The 24,120-nt window shown below is 36.5% G+C and overlaps 1 protein-coding gene across 3 annotated transcripts in view; it reads left to right on the top strand.

The window, feature by feature from the left end:
- WASF3 (WASP family member 3) overlaps window positions 1-20,171 on the top strand; it is an 83,133-nt gene extending 62,962 nt beyond the window's left edge. For 2 of the 3 annotated variants that reach the window (XM_068424372.1, XM_068424383.1), the window contains 6 exons: window positions 3,257-3,410; window positions 4,551-4,668; window positions 13,019-13,185; window positions 14,037-14,300; window positions 15,921-16,291; window positions 17,590-20,171. In XM_068424372.1, coding sequence (XP_068280473.1) covers window positions 3,257-3,410; window positions 4,551-4,668; window positions 13,019-13,185; window positions 14,037-14,300; window positions 15,921-16,291; window positions 17,590-17,747 — 1,232 coding nt within the window. In that variant the 3' untranslated portion in view covers window positions 17,748-20,171. Of the gene's footprint in view, window positions 1-3,256; window positions 3,411-4,550; window positions 4,669-10,839; window positions 11,016-13,018; window positions 13,186-14,036; window positions 14,301-15,920; window positions 16,292-17,589 lie in introns of all 3 variants that reach the window. The other variant, XM_068424391.1, reaches the window with a different exon arrangement.
- The last annotated feature ends 3,949 nt before the right edge of the window (window positions 20,172-24,120 follow it).

The raw sequence follows: 24,120 nt of genomic DNA, 5'->3' as shown, positions 1-24,120 counted from the left end.
TCTCGAGTCATAAACTGTCTTAATTTTTGACTTAGTATTACTTCAAGAAGCCCCTGTAGTAATTGGAGCCATTAAGCTGCCTTTTTCACAGGGAAAACTTTTAGTTTGTGAATGTAATAAATCAGAAGTGATTAAATCTAGACCTTACTAAAAATAAGTCAGAATATTGGAAAAAGTTTGAGACAGTAGATCTATTTATTTATTTTAGGGTAGCGTGGTCACAAACTGTAGTAGTAGTGTCTGTTCTGCAGTCATCTAAGATCTTATAATACTCTTCAGCTAAATGAGGCACTGCATGTTTACATCAACCAGGTGAAATTCTCTAGGGGTTTCTAGTCACTAGAAACAGTATTTCCTTTGAAATGCTGTTACATCCTCACTTGCTTACATGTTTAGTCATTCACATCATAAGTACACAGTAAACACAAAGGATTTAAGTAACATCATTATGTTGTTTGAAAGCACTTACTTGGGTAAGTGAAACGTGTTTGTCTGTCTAGCTCTAAAAGCTGTAACGTGCATGTTTGCTTACATGTGCAGTTACATGTTTGAGCCAGCCAATGCATATACTCCCTGTTTAGATGATTCCTTCTGTCTTCCAGAAAATTAAAATTCCTGACATTTAGTAAAATGTAAAAGCTTGCTGCATCAGGATGATAGTATAATATTTACTCAGTAGTAGTTAATGCTACTTGTGATATATTTAATAGTACCATTTATACGGTTTATATATTACATTTAGTATCTATATTTGTATAGTTTCTATATTATATTTATTACTACTATTAATGCCAATATTAAATGTTACTGTTGATATTTAATAGTGTAATATTTAACCTTCCATTTTTAGCTTGTTACTGTCTGAAAATTATTACATGTATGATTTTTTTTTTTTCTCATTTTGGAACATGTTAACTGGCAGAGTATCAGAGTTGATACTAGCACCTTTCTTTTGCTGTCTTAGAGGTCAAAGAGCTATATGGGAACATAAAGCTATTAAGGGGTCACTATTCAGCTTAGTTTTTGAGGCATGTTGTGGTGGTAATATGAGCAAACTAGATGATATTCTTACACTGTACTTGTTCCGTGCTGAGGTGGATGATGTCAGTCTTCATGACTGTAAGTCCAACATTTTTGGAAATGCAGTCCTCATCAGAGGTTGTTTTTGCTTTTGTTTCTTTTTTTTAATGTCTAATTTGTATTATGGACTACCTCCTGGCTAGTTTCCAGAGTTTGGAGAGTAATTAAAAGCAGCCTATTGGAAGGGGAAACCAGTGTACGGACTGAGAATTTGATCTGTTTTTGTTTTAAATTGACATCAGTTACTACTCTTGCGTTGCTAATTGTCTTTCACATTAATAAGCTGTATATACAAACTGCTGTCACTTCAGTGTCAGTAGGAAGTTTTATTAGCTATTTAGCTGTAGAAGTTGAAATCTTTATAATAATTCATTGTACTGTCACTAATACTAAATATATTTCTGGGTAGCTTAGGCATTTAAGTAAAACATCAGTTGCTAGGTTGACTTAAAAAAACCCTTTAGATTTAATTGCATCAGTGATTTCTTACATTGTTAGGTATAACTAATATATAGTGTATATGTAAAAATATATATATAAAACACTACAGTTGAAAAAAAAAAAAAACCAAAAACACATCTTAAAGTAATGGAGGTTAAGTTTTCAAAAGATTACCCAAAAGCCCCATAAAAAATGGGATTTGTGCTCTTTTGAATGTCTTCCTTCAGACAAGAATGTAACAATTCAGATATATACATCTGAAAAAACTGCCTGAAATACCTTACTGGTCTACTTAGAGGCAGCTTTAAATAGAAAGTAGTTTCTCAAAAATGATGTTTTGATACTTCAGATCACCTGGATGGGGGAAGAGGACGATTTGGAATGAAATATTCTATTTCTAATATTTTTGCTATTTTAAAAGCTACTAAGGGATCTAAGTGGTCTTGGAGTGAGAAACAAGAGCTCACCACAGATAACATAAATAGTTGAGTGGAGAAGTCTGAGTGGGATGTGGCTTCCATCATGACAAAGGATAACAGTGTACCTGACAGGGTCTGTATCAAACTTTGATACAGACAGGGTCTGTATCAAGCCTTTCTGGTTTTGCAGGTCATCAATATATTAAATTTTTGCCTGGTACTGTTCAGTTACCTTGTGAAATTATCACAGTTTGTTCTCAAGACTCAGTAAATTAGATGAATGGGCAAGAAATATTAGATGAAAAGTCAGTGAGAATAAAAAGAAAACAAGGCAGTGCATTTTGTTTGCACTATTCCTACAGCTTACACTGTTACAAAACAAGTTGGATCAATTCAAGAAATGATTAGTGTCATTGTAGACAAGCCAGTGAAGACCAGCGCTCTGTTCACTTGCAGTCAAAAACCTGTATTTCAGGTTGCCTAAGATAGTGTGGAGAGCTTACTGTCACTTTTCAATTGTGATTGGCGTTATCTGGATCTTTTTAACAATGGTCACTCCATCGCAGGAAAATCAATATTGAGAGTGAAAGTAAGTCTTGCTAAAAGTGACAGGAACAATTAAAAGCAACTTAAATCTTTCATTTGAAAAGAAAGAATGGAAAGGCTAGTATTGTTTCCCCTGGAATTGTGTATGTGAAAAGATAAAATGGAAGTATGTTACTGGACTGTATAAAGACGGTAAGTATTTATCTCTATAAAGAGATGAGGAAGACTTAAGATCAAGGGATGTTCAATAATATGGAAAGATTTTGGAGCTGAAAGATGGTAAAAGATGTGGAACTCTCTCTCACAGGAGATTGTGGAGACGATAATTTAATTAAACTTACAATGGAGTTGAATATGTATGGATACCACATGTGACTATAAAACATACTGTGTCAGAGGAATACCAGACCTTGTGTTTCAGGCTTGAAGCCAGTCTCTCTGCTACTAGAAGTCCAGGTTAAACCTCAAAAAGGGGAAGATCATTGGACATCTACATATGACAGGATTCTTGCATCATCTTCCAAGACATAGTCCGTGGTCCCATTATTTTAAGTGAGATTCTGGACCAAGTGGGACTTAAATCTGATTTATTATGGTAATTCTTTTATGCCTCTGTGCTTAAATATCATGATTATCCACTAAAGAAAAATCTTTCCGTTTTCCTTCTATATTTTGCTGAAAATTCTTTAAGTAGCTAGTGAAAAATGGACTTTGTTTATCCACTTTTGATAATTTCAGACCTGTGATAAATGTATTTTTGTTTCTAACAGTGTCGTTACAGGATATCAACATGAAAAAAGCATTCAAGAGCTCAACAGTTCAAGATCAGCAGGTAGTTTCAAAGAACAGCATTCCTAACCCGGTGGCTGATATTTATAATCAGAGTGACAAACCACCACCTCTGAATATTCTTTCACCTTATAGGTATGGAAATATTTATTGTTTACATTCTTGTACTTTGCCCTTTGTTTCTTAGTTATAGGCAGAGAATAATGACAGCAGAAGGGAAAAGCTGTATTGGTTATTGAGATTTGTTTTTTCAGGGGCTTCTCTGTTCATGACAACAAAAGTTTCTGTTATCACGCTTACAATCATAAGTTGTACCTGACAAAAATCACTGTATTTCAGCATAAGTGTTACGTGTCAGCACAGGATCAGTGAGCAAGGGCCATTGATGATGCAAAAAGTGAAAAGAAAATTAATAATATACTAAACTGCTTTCTTTGGTTCATTATCCAGAAAGCTGGATTTGTTGCTTTCGCCTTGCATCTCTCTATTCTCCCTCTTTCCCCCAACATACATGTGTGCGCACACACAATCTTTACCTTTTCTTTTCCTGGCTACTTGCTGGTGAATAAAAGAGCAGCAAGCAGGATTTTGTTTCCTGTTTTCTTTTTCTGTTTCCTTCAAGTTTATTGTTATTCATGAAATTAGTATTATTTATCTGTCCGAAGGGTTGTGGACAACATGTTTTTACTGTGTCCTTCACGTTTTGAGAGGTACTAGACTGGGTATCTGTGTAAAGCAGGCACTCAATCTGTAGTAAATTATTTGAATTTTTTTTTGGAATGGCATAGCATTTGCAGTGTATTTTATTTTTAAGAGCTTTTATTTGGAAGGTAAAATTGTTAGTTTTATAGCTGAAGAACATGTTTTTTGCCACTGCTACAGACAATTGTGGTGTGTGTTTATGGGCATCCAGTTAGTAAGAGTTGTTATCAATCAGCTGTCCTGCACAGCTATGTCCTAATACGTATCTGGATGACAGTGTCAGTGACCTTTATTATTATTCCTGTTTTATTAGGGATACTTTAGTGAAATTTACATAAATTAGTTTTCTTGGTAAGTCTTTTCCATCTGCTGAATTTAAATTATTTAAATTATTTAATTTAAATCAAAGCAGTTGTGAGCTCTAAGTACCAAGAGTGGCATTTAATACACTTGGCATGTTGTCATCCTGTAACGCAAAAGAGATGAAGCTTGGATGATTGTCGAAGGTGAGTTTTGTTGGTTTAAAAAATACTAATTCATATTTTCTTAGCTTTTCTTCTACTGTATTTCTAGGGATGATAAGAAAGATGGATTAAAGTTCTATACTGATCCTTCCTATTTTTTTGATCTTTGGAAAGAAAAAATGTTACAAGATACTGAAGATAAGCGAAAAGAAAAGAGGAGACAAAAGGTAAAAGCGTAATAGCAAATCTATGTGTTACAATTTTGTGTACGGTTGTCCAGGCATAAAAATTGCTAGGTCATACTTAGTTTGTGTGCATGGAAAGACTATTCTTTATACGTGGCTGTAGATTCAGTTGGTTCAGTTTTTATAATTCATATTTTAAGAAGTTGGCAAATTGAACTTTAGGAGTATTATAGTTACTTCCAGGATACTCGGTTTAATCCTTTGCCAGTGTCTGCTTATTAGTACTCAGCAAAATGGCCCTGTTGTGCTTCAGAAAAAGACACTCTGATTTAGGGGGGTAAAAGAAAAAAGGAGTTTGAATTACGATTTCCTTTATTTTCATAATGTTTTTTTTTTTTTTTATCCAGCAACATCAACTCCTGTAGCAAAACATGAGCTTATCCAGAAATAAATATTTTGTTGGGTTTTTTAATTCCTTGATAGTAACTCCACTTTTCTACACCTGTTACAAGTTAGTAAGATGATAATACACAGCAAAATTATTCTGTGATTCAGCAACAAGAGAAGATTAATTTTAGGAATAATATTCTTTGCTTCCTCTAAGTTTAAAACAAACAAAAAAAGACTTTTTTCATAGAAAAGTGTCTTCAGTCCTTCTGGAATAGCTTCAGCAGTTTGATCCAAGATGTGTATTTTGATGCAATCAAGATTTTCTTAATGGATTTTAGTTTTGAATGAAGAAATGACTTGCTACTTCTGCAGCTTCTTTGCTGTCAATTTTTTTATCAAATCTGAGGGTTTTAAGATTTTTGAAGATAATTCTGTAAAAAAAGAAAGTGAAGAAGGAAGTTGGAAGCAATGACTGCCTATCTGATCTGGCAGAAGGTGCCCTTTTATATAGGTTCAGTGAGAGAGAAGGGATTTAACATAAAAGGAATCCAAACAAGATGCACAGACTGCTCAGAGGAAATAGAAGGAAGCTACTTAGTTTCAAGTGTACACATACATGTGTGTGTACACACATGCATATATATCATATATATTAGCATACCTATACTTGTGTGTATATATAAGCAGGTATCATATCAGCATATATATACATGTATATATATTATTTTGTTATTATGTTATGCATGTATTATACATGTCTATATACATAATGTCTAATATGTAAATATATGTGCTAATATATATTTGTGTATATACATCATGTGTATAACGTATATATATGCGAATATATATGGTACCTGCTTAGAAATGAAATTGTAGGGCATGACTGGGAAGCTTTACTATTCTGTTTTTGTAAAAAATCTATTAATTCCTTGTTCCTGTTGCTAGACAAAACTTTGACTACATTTTTAAACAAAACATGAAGACTTGGTTTAACTAAAACATTTTGTGAATTCATGATTTTAGAAGTTTTGGAAGAAATAAATCATGTCTTCCTGTTAGGAGTATGAATCAAAAATGTATTCTGTTTTCACAGATATCTCAGTATTGAAATATTAAATAGAGTTGAAAAGGCTGAGTACAACATTTTCAGTAGAAGTTACTGTCTAAAGTGAAGTATTGGAAAATGTTCACTTGGTTATTTGTATAATTGTATACAAATGTATATGCAAGGTTATAATCCCACTATATTCTCAGTATGGTAAGTCACAGAGCTGATTAAAAGACTGGAAATAATTAAAGCAGCTTTCATTCTCTAGTTTAGTTGGTTTTTAAAAATTTCATTCAGTATTTCTTTTGAAAAAATATATAGGGATAATTGTACCCTTTGGGGTTTCTTCCTCCCACCTTTTCCCCTTCAAATTTAGATCTTTTCACAAGAGAGAGGGATAAAAAGAAACTATCAACTGCTACATTTTTCATTCTGATTTAATATTAAAAAGAAAAAAAAAACACAAAAAAAAAAACAAAAGCTTTTTAAAAAATGTATAACTATTGTTTGAAAATTTTTTTGATAGCTTTAGAGAGATTTTTACAAAACCACTTTGTATGTAAACTTGCTTTTAGACTATATTTTAGGCAGCACATCTCACTTATTTCCATCCATCGTATATCTTTCGTAGATTTTAATTGTCTTATTACAGTCTACAAACCAGATGTAAAATATGCTCAATTCCAATCATGTAGGATTGTAGCCATACATCACAGAAATACCCCGTGATAAATTCTGCTTGAAGTGCGATTTGATTAAATATGTAACAAGATCAACTAAGAAGAAAGCAGCATAGATTTGAGTTTGCATGGATAGGTGTCACTGTGTGGCAGGAAGAAATCTGGTTTTTAGCTTTCCAGAAGCTGGTGTGCAAATGAGCTTTTTATCATCTGGAACCTTTAGAGAGCTGGAGGGTTTGGGTGAGATGTCTCACAGGCACCATTTGTTCCACAGGTTGCTTAACAGACTATAATTTTCTTTTGTTCTTGTCCTTACGATAGCAGTGACCAGGAATGAATCCAGAGCATCTATTAACAATTTTGTGGCTGAAGTTGTATTTTGAATCTCCTAAGTGAGAATTCCTTAAGCAATTTGTGCTCTACAGAAGCATAAAATGTAAAAGTTGTTGAGAAACTGTGCAAGTGAAATACATGTGTATTGTTCAGCAAATTATAAACTAGACATCCAAACGCAGGCCTACACAGCTGACCAAATGAAGCTGGTTTTTAGCCTCAGTTTTTCAGGTGGTCAGTGAAGCCTGAGAGTACTCCCTGTACCAAAGAATCGGTTTTCCAGTATAATTTTGGTAATTTGCCTTAAATGCTTGAGCTGTTGCAGCATGCTTGTGAGGAGTTTTGTTTTCCTGCCTTCAAATATCATACTTATTTGTTATTTCTGTATTCAGTTTAACTGAAGAAATCTAACCGAGGCTTTCTCTGATTTGGCTCTTTCAGGTGAACTTTTTCTCTGAAGAAAACTGTATTTTAATTCATTAAGTTTAAAATCTGTGGTGTAGTCTCTGTTTTTTTTTTATACTGTCAAGCTTTCAGTAGATCGGTGCCTAAGAGTTCAGTGAAGTTAGTTTTGACTTTTGCATGTATCAGTAATATTCTGAATTGAGTGACCGTAGTAGACCCGTTGTTAACTGTTGGCTAACTGAAGGAAAGTTGTTCCACTTCGCTTTTTATTGTTCCCCATGTTTTCTGAGGAATGATTAGTTATTTAAATAAGTAGAAATCTTTAAATTCGGAGGGCTTGTATTTCAAAAAATCACTCTTGATGACTTGTGATTGATAGGATCTTGTAAGTTTGTGAAGTCAGGAAAATACTTTAGGCTCACACTTCCAGTTTTTTGAAGTATTGCAAACTTGCTGAATCTACTTTCTGATACTAGCTCTAATTTTTTATTAAGACGCTTGAAAAATAATTTGCTAACTCTTGATGCAAATATCAAACTTCAAATTAACTTAACCCTGTGTGAGGGCTCTGATATGTTTGTTGTGTTTGCTGAAATCCCTTCCTGCCAACAGCTGAATGATGTGCCTGTTTTCTGGCTTAACCTACAGCATCCACTTGTCTGCCACAGCTTCTATTACATTCGGTTAAAGGAAGTAGATCTTCTTAATATTGCTTAACTTTCCTAAGAAATATTTCTAACTGTAGTTATTTTGAAAGGCTTCAGCTCCCCTAGAACTCTGTTGCCATTGCCCTAGGTACTAAAACTAGAGCTGTCACCATCATTTGTCGACGTAATGAAAGTATGACTGGAACAACTTAAAACGACTCTATTAGAGGTATATGTAGTCAGAGGTATTTATAGTTTTGGCAACTGCTAGTAATTAGCCTACCTCACTGTTTTGGAAGAAATTAAATGGTTTAGAGATGTATTTATATAATATTTAATCCAAAAATCAATACCACTAGGGTTTAGTAGTTTTTGAGTAAAAAGGGTTCCAGCATATTTATTCATTAGCACACTTAGAGATACTGGTCTGGAAAACCTATCCAACTGAAATTAATCCAATAAAAACAAGCTAAGCCTTATGTTTATTTTATGTTATTTATTTATACATGCATATGTATTTACCTTTTTCATAAAAAACATACTATCTCTTTAAAACCAAACAACAGGTGATTATCTGTAAGCAGTCATGTAAGCGCTCCTGATTGTACAGGAATTGTATCAAAATGATTGTCTTCTGAGCAGCATCATACATTGGTCAAAAGGTGGATATTTACTTTATCTAGAAACTTGCAAGAAATACATAGTTGTGACCCTTAGAGGATGGAGTTACTACTCTGTGAGAAAACGCAAGCGTATTTTCAGTTAACAGAAAGGCTTACTTGTACTTTCCTCTCAAATCTGGCATGATTTAGTAACAAAATCTTAATAAATGAACGAGGATAAAAGTCACAAATTAAAACAAATTAAATTTTGGAGCAATCAAATGAAAAAGATGTAAAGCCTTTAACAAGCATATATTCAACCATGGCAATTAGCAAAACTTTATATATTTAAAATAAAGTATGGTTGAATCTGTTTCCCTTCTGCTCCAATTCCTGTATTGGGTAATTTTGGTATGAAGAAGTGATATTAAAGGAGAAAATAAAGCCTTACATAACCTGTATAAAAAGGGTGTGATTTTAAAAAGTTTTGGGAGGAATAAGGTTTTATAGGAATTAAGAACCAAGGTGATGATCTTTACTTAATATGAATCAGATCAAAAATCTATTCTCTGTAGGGGCCAGGAACGAGCAAGTGTTGTCGGAACAGTTGGATGTTGAACTTCAAAAGGACTTTTCTCCATCATTCTTAGTGTTACCAGATGTGGATCATTGTGTCCCTCATATGGACATGCATGAACAAGCAAGAGATCCAAAGCAAGGGCAAGCAAGCCAGTTGATAGATTTTTTTTTTTTATTTTTTATTTTTTTTTTGTTGTTAGCTGCATAATGCCAAATACATTATTTCAGAATTATTTACTCAGTGCTGTTTGACAGTTGAAGTAAAATACCTATGTTCACCTGTGATGCACCTTTTTCCTTTTTGATCAGACTTGCTTTCCAACTATTATCCCTTACTTTGATGGTAGAGGTTCCACAACAAAATGCTTGCATATCAGCATTTTACTGAACTCTTCTCTAAATACAGTTGAATATGACTGCATTCTCAGAATATCAATATAATTCTTTCCTGACAAACTATTTTTCTAGCGGCCAAAAGCCTAATACCAACTTATTAATAGATAAAACATGTTTAAACTATTCATGAAATAGTATTGTAAGATGTGGGCTTTAGAGCTGATTAAAAAAAAAAAATCTAATGCCCTCATAAATGTTGAGAAAAGGAGTAGCCCATAAATATCCTTCTCAGTTTTGATTGAGCAAACTTATTTATTTCTCTACTGCAGCACCAATATGTTTTTTGTTGTCACACTGAGTAGTCAGAGGTAGGTGAGGATGACATTTCAGAGGTGTGAAAGTGTTGAGTCCCACTAACAGGAGATCTTACTGATAGATCAACACTGACATTGATTGGGCCTGAAATTATATAGAAAGACTTTTAAAAACTAAACAGACTGATTTGTCATGAAGCTACCAAGCTGTAATATATTACTGGCCTGAATATTACTGACACATTGTAGAGAGGATTATTGTAGTTTATTTTTATATAAGATAATGCCAAACGATGAGGAAAAACTAGGAGGAATTTTGGTAGTTAATCAGATCCAAGAAGGGAGAGGAAGTTAAAATAACAAAAAAAAAAAAATAATCATTTCACATAGACTGTGAAATAGAAAAGTGTTTCTAATTTTTCCATACTTCCCCATGGCCTCAGGGTATTGTGACCCTAACGAACAGCCAAAATAACCCTGAGCATTTTTAACACATTCTCGTAAGATTGATTTGCAGGAGAAGAAAGTTAGATGTGCTTCAGCATGGTCTAAATAGATGACAAATGATGTCAGAAGAAGTTAAACTTTCTCGCTTTTAAAATCGGTCATATTTGTCTATATTGGGAAAACCAGTAGGTCGGTATCACACTAGCGTATGCATCCTACAGAAGAAGGGCAGAGCAGCAGTTTTACTGCTAATGAGGTTCGTACCTCAAGGAGAGATTCTCATTTTCAGTGCAGTGAAATTTTATGAAGACTTGGCTTCATCTGTAAATCTGGTCTTATTTTCATGCGCTCTAACTGCATTTTAACCAGCTTTTTTCCTTTCCTTTTTTTCTCTCTTTGCATGCTTTATTTCTTTTGTTTGAACATTAGGAGCAAAAGCGTATAGATGGCACCACCCGTGAGGTGAAAAAGGTTAGAAAAGCCAGGAACAGACGCCAGGAGTGGAATATGATGGCATATGACAAAGAGCTTAGACCTGACAACAGGTTGTCTCAAAGTGTGTACCATGGAGCATCTTCCGAGGGATCACTGTCCCCAGATACTAGGTCTGTTTACAGCAAAGCTGTTTGTTATACCACAGTTGTATGTTCAGAAATACTGAGTAGAATTAGGTGTTTTTACAGGCTGGGAATAGTTAGAATGGACAAAACATACGATGCATGTTTTAAAGTTCTCAAAATTATTTTAAAGCTCAAATAACATAACAAATTCTGTAATTAATGATTTTTTTCCTTCCTTGGCTTCAGATGAGCATTTTGTCATCATAATGTTACGCACTGTAGTGAAACAAGTGTTTGCTGTATACTTTATATTTGATCTTGAATAGTTGTAGCTGCAAAAGCATTTAAATCTCTCCAGTAGATGATGTCAGTACCTCTTCCTTCGTGTCTAGTTTGTTATATGTTACGCTGCTAATAGCTTAATAAATATTTTTCTGTGATCAACTCGGGCATACTTTTGCCTCTAACAGAATGCTTTAATGGGGGAACAGTTCAGCTTTATCGGTGTTGTATTTGTCTGAAAAGCAAGCTACAAACTAGATGCAACATTATTACTTGAAATAGCAGAAATCTCTGCTTAGAGACGCACAGCAGAATTCATCTTCGTTGTCTGAGATTCCCTGTGAGCTCAGTGGGTGTTACCTTCTGCTGCTGTGCACGGAAGTCTTGAGTTTGTTCACTAAGCTGGTCTCAGCAGAGGGTTTTCCCTCTTACTTTATTTCGCTGTCATGGTTAATTGTTAGCAGTAGTGTTAGGAATAAATAGAATCTACTGGAAAAAGTGTGTGACAACTTAGTGTTTAAATTATTGAACGGCTGGGTTGAGGAAGCAGCCACCACTGCAAAAGTGTGGACTGATACCTTTAGTCTGCTGTGCAGTGCAGATTCATTAAAAAAAAAGATAAAAAATCTACTGAGAACTTTTTATATGTAATGTTTTGGTCTTTGTGAAGAGTAATCATCTTGTAATTGAAACAATTTAAAGAAAATTGCTACTGCTGCTTCAATAATATATTCAGACCCCCTCTCTCTGTCTAAAATCATTTAATCACCAATTTATTTTTTTTTTTTTTTACAGTTGCTAATGCAAAACATTGTCTCCTGTTTGTCAGTCTGTAATGTTTTGTTAAGACTATGCTTTCCATAGGCTGAACTGGTAAAATGACATTGGTGTTCAGCTGTCAAGTGCAAGATGTGGATTTTTTCATCATCTCAAAGTTCTGCCTTTCACACATTTTGACTCTTTTTCTGGCCTTAACATATTGCTTCCAGGGTTCCTGAGTTTAAATAGCCATATTGAAGTGATTTGTTTTTATTTCCAGCAATGTCAACATGTATTTGCCTGTTTGCAGGTATCCTTAATGTTTACAATCTGTAGGATTTTTTTAAGCAGAAATTGTAGGATGCATCGTAGAATCATAGAGTGGTTTGGGTTGGAAGGGACCTTAAAGATCATCTCGTTCCAACCCCCCTGCCACAGGCAGGGACACCTTTCCTCTAGACCAGGTTGCTCAAAGCCTCATCCAACCTGGCCTTAAACGTGGCCAGGGAGGGGGCAGCCACAACATCATGATGTTGGATATAGATGTTGTCATATGACAGGTATCTTTTACTTTCCAATTGTATAATGTATGGAGAGCTTTAAGTTTCAGTGAATCAAATATCAGTGATTGAATCCTGAAGTCTGTGTTTTTTACATGCATGAAGGGTTAATTTTGTGAGTGGTCGTGAGGAGGAGAGAAGGCTTTCTATTTTTTGTCTTGAGTCTTATCTGTAGGAATGAAGCTATTAAAAACCCCCATACATATGGAAATAAGTACTGGTTTCAGAGACGTTTTTATGCTGACGGCTACTGCATGAGCAGTGTTTTATAAATAAGGTCCCAAAGAAGTGTATTTGGCTATATTGTGATTCTTTTTTAATGCTAAAGTTAAAAAAAAGCTCATGTTTCTTCTCATTTGCTAATTGTTAAGACACATTAAACATTGACATCCAAGTGTCCAGACTGTGGCAACTTACAATGTATTTGTTATACTTATTGTACTTTAGAGAGAGAAACACAAGCTGAATCCAAACAGAAACCAGCAAATTAATGTGAGAAAAGTAAGAACAAGAAGAGAAGAGTGGGAGAGAAGGAAAATGGGCATTGAGTTCATGAGTGACGCAAAGAAAATGGAACAGGCAGGAAGCATGAAAGAGGACAAAATGCCCAAAGGGTTTGTCATTTTGTTTTACTCAAAGCCCTGGCTTTTTGTTACTTACCTTGCTTCCAGTCTTACAGATAAGTGCATCAGTTTACTTTGTTCACTAAAAGCCAGGCTGCACGATTGTTCATTACTAAAACAACTATTTGCAGTAATGGGATGAAGAGATCCTTTTGCTCCCTCTCTTGGGCTTATTTGACAGAGCACCCTAGACTTTGTATCTTTATGAACTCTCTGCTCAACTAATATTTACATTTCCCAGTTTCTCTAAGCCTTTCCAGCAAAATTAATTGTGCAAACAAAAAGCATTTTATAACTTTTGAAATTGGTTTTCTCTGCTTTGGTAAAATATAGTCTTCTGCATAATTGTGAGTGCTTGCAGTATTGCTTTCCTTTTTCTGCAGCCATTGTTAACTTAAGGCAGGCCTGATAAGTATTATCATTTCAAACAATGGATTGTCAAAATCATTGACAAAAGCAAAATGCCTCCTTATGGCTACTAAAGAACTCTAAAATCTGGAGAAAGCTCCAAAGTTTTTTTTATTTTTTAAAGTCTGCATTATAGGAGGACATTCTGCATGCAGCTAGTATGCTGAAATACTGAAAACATTCAATTTCAGTCCTTTTATGCTGACTTGTCAGACTAATTTGTTTTTAACTCGTGTTAAGCTGAACCACGATTTTTTTGTTGCATTTGTTCTTGTGCTTTCTGTGGACTTACAAGGGAATGATAATCTGGGAGTCCTCTTGCAAGAAAAATAATTCTGATTGCATTCTTTCTAGCTTTTCTTGTGAGCTATTTAGATAATACCCTGTTACACTCACATAATCTGTTCTTCTGCATCCATTTACTTTAATTTTAGGTCCCATGCATCTGATGTTACAGATTATTCTTATCCTGCTACTCCGAATCATTCCCTCCATCAGCAGGTAGTGATGCCTTCATATGGAACAGGAGATGGTCCACAGTACATGGCAGCATCCCAAAGCCATGAGCATGAATACAGACCACCTTCCACCACTGTACGACATGCTACTTTAAACAGACCTCAACAACCGCCTCCACCTCCACCCCAGCCTTCAGATGGCCAACATAGCTCAGTACCTGTGGTACCAGCAGAATATGGGTAAAGCTCCTGATTTATTCCAGTGGATTCTTGACAAAACCAGAGGGATGCATGTTTTTCATAACCATTGTAACATATTATGCATACACACAAAAAGACCCCAAATACATTAGTTATCTTCCTAGGGAGGACAGAAAAAATTGGTATAATTTCTGTGTACGAACTGAATTTAAGTGAAGAAATGGTGAAGGCAGAAAGAATGAACTGTGTATTGAACGTGGTGAAATCAATATGCTTGTAAATTATTAAGGGTTCCTAATATACTGTTAAAAAGGGGAGTATTTTCCTTTAAAGTGGAAAATCGTTACAGCGTAATTGGAATAACATTTTAAACTTCAGGAAAGGTGCAGAAAAAGTATCACTGAACGTGATTAACGTGGCAGTCTGTGTTATATCCCTGAAGTGACTTTTTAAAGGAGCCTATGACGGAAATAGAAGGGATCTCCTCAGACACAGAATCAAGTTCCCTGCTGCCACACAGAACTCCAGAGTTCAATATATGACATTATCAAACTCCTGTGTGGGTATTTTGCCTGAATACATTCTGAAGGAAGGCTTGCTCCAGAGTACTGGCTCTCCCATAGCAGGAAAACATCTGTTTTCTAACCAGTCTGTGCCTGTTTGTTCTTTTGCTTAAATAGCTTAAACTTTCAAGCTGTAACCCCAGGAAAGTTGTAACCATTCTTGCCTGTGTTATTTTAAACTAAGCAAGCCAAGGTTTTTCAGCCTCACTTGATGCATCCTGAGATAGCATTTGCCCGAGTCATGACTGTATCATGCTGTAGATGACTTAGTTGTTATGGCATGATTTACTGCTCCAGCCTGCATTTTCTCTGTTATTTCTAGTTTATAACAGAAATACTTGTGCTTAGTCCCCAGGTACATGACCATTGTCAGTGTATGACAGTTGTCATACATTGACATGTATCACTGAATGTCATCAGTAACTTTCCTTCAACTCCTGTCTCTTATATCTAGTTCTTCACCTACTTTGTAATTCTTATATTAATCACTATTTTTTCTGCTTAAGAATTTTTAATGACATTTTAACAAAGAAATTAGCTCTTCCGTGTTCCTGCTCTTTAAAGGATCAATCAAATGTATCAATTTAAATAATATTTAATTGATAAACTTGACTAAAGAAGCACATGAGATGCATGATATACCTTTGGGTAAATCTTTCCATTCATACTTTCCATTCTCCTCCATGCCTATCTCTTTTATTATCTCTTAATATTTGTTCTAACACTTGGTCTCCTATGGAAGTGATACATGTAGTCAGTTTCCTTGGTCCCTTCTTCATCATAGGCATTGTACTTAATATTCTCACAGAGTTGATGTTTAGTAACAAATTAGCTTTATACTTAACTAGGCAGGAGTATTAAGATAAAATCTCACTTTGTGGAGTGCTGAAAGGACACTGTCATCTACATTAAATCCCAATGTATTATCAATATTTAACAATTCATATGTTTATAATCACTTGGATATTTAACTCATCAGTTTAAATTCCTTTTGGTTTTTGTTTTAGCTGAGGTTGGATGAGAGCAGTTTAAGGGATCTGACTCTGTAAGTCCCAACTTTCAATGCGTTAAATGCTTTTTGTTCTGTTTTATATAGGATGCTTCCAGCTCAGATGGTGGATTATTACAATCCTACAGGTCCTCCCCCTCCTCCTCCTCCCCCTATGATTCCTTCAGCACAAACTGCATTTGTTAGTCCCCTTCAGCTTCCTGTGCCACCTTCCCATTCTGGACTGGTGACTGGCTCTACATATGCAGCTACTCATCCTCCTCCTTCTAGTGGGCTTGCTGTCACTGCTCCTCCTCCTCCCGGCCCACCTCCTCCCCCTCCAGGCCCTCCTGCTGCAGGTTCATCCCTCTCTTCCTCCCCAATGCACGCTCCTCTGGCTACGGAGGCAAAACGTCATGAACCTGCACAGCCACCAATAAGTGATGCACGGAGCGATCTTCTCGCTGCCATTCGAATGGGTAAGTGGACACTGAGTTTTTAGCTATTTATTTTTATTTTTACAATGAAAGCACTGTGTTTTTCAAGTGATCTGAGTTCATGGCTTCTGTTCCCAGCTGGGCTGATTGTCATTAAGAGACTAGTTAACCACAGGTACCACGCACCTATTCTAACATTTGTCAGCCCTGACTTTGGATCTGTTTCTAAAGCCTGATGTTCCAAGACGTACAGCTTTGTTAAATAGGTTTTAGTGTTTGTGTGGACATAATCAAATGCAAACAGTACTTGTGTTCATTATGTAAAGTAGCCGGTAGAAGTACATGGATGTTTGGTTCTGTTCAGAAGAATTGAGTTACCCAACACCAGGCTTCAGCCCACTGATTTGTAACCAGTGACTAATGGCTCTTCCTGACTTTGCTTACACTATGGAGCTGTAGGTCTAATGGTATTTGCAAACACAATTGTGAAAACTTTCATCTTCACATCAAAAGGACCTGTACAGTCATGAATACTTCGTTTTAACATATTGCTGGCAATTTGAGAAGTCTAGAATCGTTCAGTCTGAGAATGGACTCCAGTCTGCCTTTTTGTCTTAGTGATAGTCCCCCTGTACTTGGCACTGCTGAGGCCGCACCTTGAATATTGTGTTCAGTTTTGGGCCCCTCACTACAAGAAAGATATTGAGGTGCTGGAGCAAGTCCAAAGAAGGGCAACGAAGCTGGTGAAGGGTCTGGAGAAGTCTTATGAGGAGCAGCTGAGGGAACTGGGGTTGTTCAGCCTGGAGAAAAGGAGGCTGAGGGGAGACCTTATGACTGTCAACAACTACCTGAAAGGAGGTTGTAGTGAGGTGGGTGTTGGTCTCTTCTCCCACGTAGCAAGTGATAGGATGAGAGGAAATGGCCTCAAGTTGCACCAGGGGAGGTTTAGATTGGCTATTAGGAAAAATTTCTTCACAGAAAGGGTTATTAAACATTGGAACAGGCTGCCCAGGGGAGTGGTGGAGTCACCATCCCTGGAGGTATTTAAAAGACGAGTAGATGTGGTGCTTAGGGATATTGTTTAGGGATACTGTTTAGTGGTTGACTTGGTAGTGTTAAGATAATGGTTGGACTTGATGTCTTAAAGGTCCTTTCCAACCAAGATGATTCTGTGATTCTTCCTTGCCCAAAAGGCTCTCTAACTCAACGTTTTGTTTTGTTTTGTTTTTTTTTCTTCTTCTTACTGGGTATATTGTTAGAATACAAAACTCACCAATAACAATGTGAAATTTAAAATCTCTTGTGCAGAAAACTTTGTCTGAGAGTAATTGTCTCTACAGGAATTCAGCTGAAAAAGGTGCAGGAGCAACGTGAGCAAGAAGCAAAACGAGAGCCTGTTGGAAATGATGTGGCAACCATCCTTTCAAGACGCATTGCTGTGGAATACAGTGATTCTGATGATGATTCAGAGTTTGATGAGAACGATTGGTCAGATTGAACCTGGTCCAAGCCCAGTGGCAAGTTCATGAAATACTTGGCTTCAGTGATTGCTTCCTTAGCAAGATATAAAGCAGGATGTTGACATGTAATAAAGCTAGTGATCGAAGTGCTAAAATTGAATTGGTATGATTCAGAATGCTGTAGCTTAGCAACTCTGGTAATAATGATGTGATTAAGCTCATGCAGATCAGAAACTTGTCTTACTTTCAGTATTTACCGCATAATACTTAAGTGCCACTAAATGTAGCAAATCATGTGCTGCGTGCAAAATATGCTGCAGTTGCACTGTTACGGAACCAGCATTTTATTTTACTTTCTTGATCTTGAAGGGATAAAATATATTTTTTTGACTTTACATCTTATTCTTTTAATTATGTAACTTAGGTACTTGTGAATTGGTCTGGTTGTTAGTCTTTGAGGGCAGTTAACTGTATGACTGAGTGAAGTGTTGAGTTTCATAAATATGACATTTAGCTTTTTTATTAGTTACTAATTATGCACACCTTTGTCTATTTTTAATCACTTCTGGGCTTAGTTTTTTTTACATACAGAATTGATTTTATATAATCTTTCTTTTTATCTTAAAAATGTAGCAGCTGATGAAATGTATGCTTGGAAGAATGCATCCACATGATCCAAAATTAACATTTTGTGAGCAGACTGGAGGAGTCTGTAACAGTACCAGCTCTAGGTTGCTGGCTGCTTGTTGGGTAGAGTGCTGGGGGGTCTCAGGTAGGTAGCAGGTGCACATCCATGTTACAAATGAAAGTTAAAATACCGGTAGAGCTTTTCAGTTTTATGATACAGATCAACTAGGTGCAAAGACTTCAGGGTAGACCTGGTTGAAGCCGTATGGTTATTGCAGTGTAGAAATGTTACTCGGTTATTACTACAGACAGGAACTTTTCTCAGTCCAGATCTAGCAATCAGATACACTTCACAAGTATTAAAGTTGGTCTTTATACCTGTAGGTATAAGTGTTTGTAAATAAGTTTTGTTGTTGTTGATTTGTACATGTAGAGTCATGACAGATCATTTTCCTGTAGCACATTTACTCTAAACTACTATTACTTTGAATGTATTTCTTTCCCAGTACATCCCATTTTAAAACAGTTTTAATGGCTGTTTAGGTACTATGCCATATATATACACTTGTTTTTTTCCCTCGGGACAGTTACTGCCATACAGTCTGCTTTGGCTCTCTCTTGTTTTCCTTAAAAACAAATCATTTTTTTTTTCTGCAGTACAGTAGTAAAATGTTTTTTTGGTGGTGTTTTTTCTCTCTTCTGGACTGAGAGTCAGGCTGCTGCTTTGCCTAATGAGGTTTTTAAAAATGTACTCATAGCTAGGGAAGAGTTCTTTCCTTACCAGATTACAGTTTTAATCTTTGTAACTGAAGTCTGTGTAATTCCAGGTCTAACATTTGATAAAGCTCCTTTGTCCTGTGAGGCCCTGTCTGTTAAAAAAAGTATGTAAAATAAAAAGAGAAATGGAAGATAATTATCCAACTTGTGTTTACAGAATTAACAGTTTTAGTCCTGAGAACGTGAGTCTAACACGATGTTTGCATGCAAACTATCAGCTACTTAATTGCTGTTTAATCTGCGTACGATTTTCCAATCTGTGGCGGCTGTCTTTATAGTAGGGTGGTAACATGCTGCCTCAGTGTTGGTGTTAAAATTTATCACATAAAGTATGACCAATCTCTCCATAATGGTGAGCAACTACAGCTCCTGTTAACTGGTGGCAGCTGAAGGCACTCATCTCTGTTTCAGCTGGAGCTGGTTTTGTCTTTGCCTTAAAATAGAGAGCTGAAGTCTGCTTTATTTTGTGTCCTGGAGTCTGAGGTCTGTGTGTCTACCACAGAGGACAGAATTTAGGCCACAACCCGATGGTGGTTTTCATCAGTGTATGAGAGGTGGTTTGTTCTGATCATCACTGTGTGCTTGCACAGTGGCTTGCAGTATGGTTCTCTGGACAGGTGGGCTAAAAGTGCAGCTGGGACTGCAGTGTTACATCCCTGTATAGGTGGGGAGAGTAGTCTTGTTCTTTTAATATATGCTGAAATTAAATATCTCAGCAGAAAATTCTTTCCAATCTACTGCAATTTGATATGATAGAACATATATTTTGTGAGCACAGAAGTTGGGTGTGTCTGAAATTTTGTAATTTGTGTTAATTTTAAAGAATAAGCACTAAACAAGCAATCAGTTGTGACCAGTTAAGATAGTGTAGATTTTTCAGTCATAGTAGGCACCATGTTTTTCTGAACGCGCAGTGTTGTCCTTTCCCTTTTGGTATTTTATTAATAAAATGTGAACTGAATTTAGTGATGTAAACTAACATTATTCTAGGCTGTTTTTATCAGTTTTATCATACTTTGGGTTGTGAATAAGTAACAAATATGAATAAAATCTCCGTTTTGAGCCTGTCTTTCTTTCCTTAGATTAGTAAGATTTTGCTATTAATCTTTATCCTTTATTGGTAATTTACTGCTATGGAAATGAAAATGTAAGGCTTCCAAATGCTGTCTGTGATCCCAGGAACCACGATTTTACTGGAATGGAGGCTGGACTTTGCAAAACCAGACTCCTTTAAGGTACTGCTGCTTCTCCTAACATGCATACTTTGTTCTTTTGCAACCTTGATTCAAGCTCCAAGTTGAAGTTCTTGGCTGGTGTAAACAGGTATTCATTTCCCTACAGGTAGCTTTAATTTTTTTTTCAGTGAAATGCATTAAACAGCTTCGCTTCCAGAAAGAACACGGCAGAATGTTTGATTTGTACTAGCAAGTCTCCTTCCCCACTTTTTTTAATAAGAGGGAGTCTTTGTAGGTTAATGACACCAAGCACAATATTGTAAAATGCAAACCCATGTCTGCCTACTAGAAAAATATTTTTAATTTAATCTTTCAGTTGTTGTCAGGTTAAAACCTGGTATGGTAACAAAAGAGGCTTTTCATCATACTTGGAGGAACTTCTGTAAACCAATTGTTTAACATAGTAGCCTAATTGTAAATGAAATAGACTTGTTTATGCATCGTAGACTTTGTTGTTCCCTGGGAAAATAAATTAATCTTTACTCTGTTCAACTGAAAATTCCAGTCCCTCTGGCGCTTGGTTCTTATTTTGCTGAAATTTTTCATCTTTGATTTGAACTTAATTCAGGTGATTTAGAGCAAAGACACCAATTCTACATTGGTGTAGAGTACTGAGTACATGAGCTTGCAATTTGGTTCAAAGGCTATTTAGTAAAGCATTTATAACTGCTCATTTATCAGTTGGGGTTGGCGTTAGGACTGACGATCACTCAGCATACTGCCTCTACAGCTTTTATGGTTGTCTTTGAATGTTAAAAAGTATTTTCCATGGGACTAATCTGACATCAGTTGGATTTTTAGAGATTTCAGATGTCTCTGTACTAAGATGAACTGCATGAGGAAGAAAAAATCTTTATTGTAAGAGAGGTGCACACTGTTCAGAACAAACTCAAAATTGAGCTCGTCTGCGGTATGCAAATAGAGTTGTGAGGAAGGGAAGTTACTCTGGGAAATTGATTCTTGTGATGTATTTTGCGGGTATGCTCTCTCATGTGCCAGGTATTGTCTTAATAATGAAGAGGTGTTCGCTTCCACTTGAAACAACACACCTAAGTTACACCTAACGTGTAACTTCTGAAAATGTTTAAAATCTCTCTGTAAACTGAACTGAGTGTAAACCTGATAATGAAAATTTCATTAGAATCATGTGGCTGGAAGCTGAAGTTGCACAAATTCCATCTTGAGCTGAGGTGCTATTTCCTAGCAGTGGAGTAAAATAAATATTAGAACAGCTTATCCAAAGATGGCTTTGACAGTGATTTTTTTTTTTTTAAGATGACATTACCCTTTTTCCTCCTAACAAACCAACCAAACAAATCCAACCTGCCGTAGTCTGCTTTGGGGAAAGTGTCTTGCCCTGTGGGGGGGCAGCCAGCCTGAGCTGTTAATTCTCAGTTTGAGGTGTTCCCGATACCAGCACATACATACATGCATAAATGCACACACACAGAAGTCCAAGGATTTTCCGCATTGTGAGGCAGCTCTGTGTTCACATACATAAGCATTGTCAGTGTGCTCAGTATGGGGAATGAAAATAAATTATTATCCCTGCTAGAATCTCTCAAGCCCGTGGCATCTGCCACAAAATAGCGAGGAGTGACTTGTGCCTGGCACTGAACAGCCTTCCCACTTCCCTTGGACCTTAAGGAAGTGTGAGAACTCTGGAAGGACTGCAGGTTTCCAATCAACCATCACCTTTCATTAGAGGTGAATAGAAAGAATGGGAACACTGGGAAAAAAGAAAGTCCTTTAAGTACAAAACAGGGAGAAGGAATTTCATATTTTGATTTTTCTAGTAATAGGTGGAGGCAAAGAGTGGTTTTTTTGTGTGCTGTCAAATATATGTAGGTTTCTATGGAGAAACATGTTCTCATCTAGGTGACATAGGTGTGTGCTCCTATGTGCAGAAAGCAGTCTCATATGTTTGTGCTGGACTGGGCTTTTTTCCAGCTGTGTAAGAAAACAAGTAGCCCTTAAGAGATTCTGAGCCAAATATAGTAGTCTCTTTGGAGATTAATTCTTACTGCTGCAGATAAATAGAGAAGTTCTTATCTGATTAGCCAGAGCAGGGAGTACTTCTGTGCTTTTCTCTTGGTGGGAGGTCACATGAAGACTGCTTTGAAAAGCTGAGGGCAGCTGTTTCTGAGATGTCTCAACAGCTTGTCTTAGATGTGTTGCCTTTCTGAGTCACTCAGCATTTTCAATTGCTAACACGCTGTCGTACCCCATGAAAACTATCTGTCCTGTTCAGCAATCACTCACATTGCCCATGCAGTGTAGGTTAAAGGAAGGAAGAGAGGGCTGGGAATCTGGCAGTTGCTCTAATGCCAGTTAATACTGAGTAGTCTGTCCCATCTGTTTTTGAGAGGACCCCTAAACACTAGTCCTACCAACTATACTGAAGGAGATGGCAGAACTCATCTGTTTTCTCCATTTTTCTTGAAAATCGGGCTGATGCATTTCTTACTCAGTTTTCTGAGTAGTCTTGCTGTTAATGTTCTTATCTCTCTAGCGATTTTAACTTTCTAGTCCCCTATCAGTTACCTCTCTGACTTGCTGAATGGCCTGCGCCAGTGACTTGTCACCCTTTACAAACTGTGTGCACTCCCCAGCTGTTGTAAAAATGCCTTTGCTCTTCTGAAGTCACTAGCTCAGTGCTGATTTTCACCTGCAGCCCATCCCTCCACATCCTTCTCTCTTGAGTCTCTTCCTTCTGGTTTTTAATAGGCAGTTTGCATATTACCAGCCAAGGATTTTCCCATTCACTGCGTCAGCAGGACTTTCAGTTTGGTTGGTTGGCTGTGTTTTCTTTTCCCTTGAATAGATTCTTGTTCTGTGACTGTGTTGGTAACAGTGGATGATACAAGGGGTGCTGCTTCCAGGTATGGGGCCTTACTTCACAGAGGATGATGGTAGTAGCAGGATTGTTTATTATAGGCTTAACTCAGTGATGAAACTTGGACTATTTCCAGTGAGACCATGTGAGACCTCACCTTAACTTCACTTAGGACATTCTTTCAGATTTGTGTGTGTTCATTTTCTCTGGTCTGGTTTTGTGGTGTTTTCACCTATACCTGAATTGGTTCGTTTATTCTGTTTGGGCTTCCTTCCAAATGTAGCATACTTCCTAAAACTTTTTTCTTAGGGTGCCTTCACACAGCTGGCTAAACTGCTTCTGATTGCCATTATGTTCTGAACGCTATTTCCTTTTTTTGAGGAAGAAGGATTTTATTTTGTTTCGTACTCTCAGAATGACTACCACAGTAACACTTTCTAGACTGTCTAAAAGCTTCCTCATAAATTTATTTCTATGTGATTTCTGTTTAGGGCACGTTTTCCTTTAATAGAGGTTCAGAAGCCTTGCTTACTGCAGTTAGTGAACATTTTGGATTGCTGTGAAGATCTCTTGTGTAGGTTCATCATAATATTTAATCTGATTGTGACAAAGAGAACATTAAGGTATGTAATGTGTGCAGCGCTATGTTTCAGTGTGTACGTTGAAGTACTAACATATACCTGGGTCTTGATTATTTATAAATGTCAATGGTTCCTAGGGGCATTTGGAGTTTACTTTAAAATATATGGATCCTGCTGGCTTGTTGCTTCTCCCAGTAACCAGTCACTGATTTGCTGTAACTGTTGAAAATCACCATTGTGACATTTCACTAGTCTTTTAAGAAAGATAAGCAAGATAGCTGTCTTGTACCCAGCTGACTTCCATCAGAGAAATTCTTACTGAAAAACCTAGTTATCCCATTTTTGTTCGTCCTCT

Source organism: Nyctibius grandis, chromosome 2 (assembly GCF_013368605.1).
Source record: "Nyctibius grandis isolate bNycGra1 chromosome 2, bNycGra1.pri, whole genome shotgun sequence".
NCBI classification, from domain to species: domain Eukaryota; kingdom Metazoa; phylum Chordata; class Aves; order Nyctibiiformes; family Nyctibiidae; genus Nyctibius; species Nyctibius grandis.
This window is presented reverse-complemented; position numbering and strand designations above follow the sequence as displayed.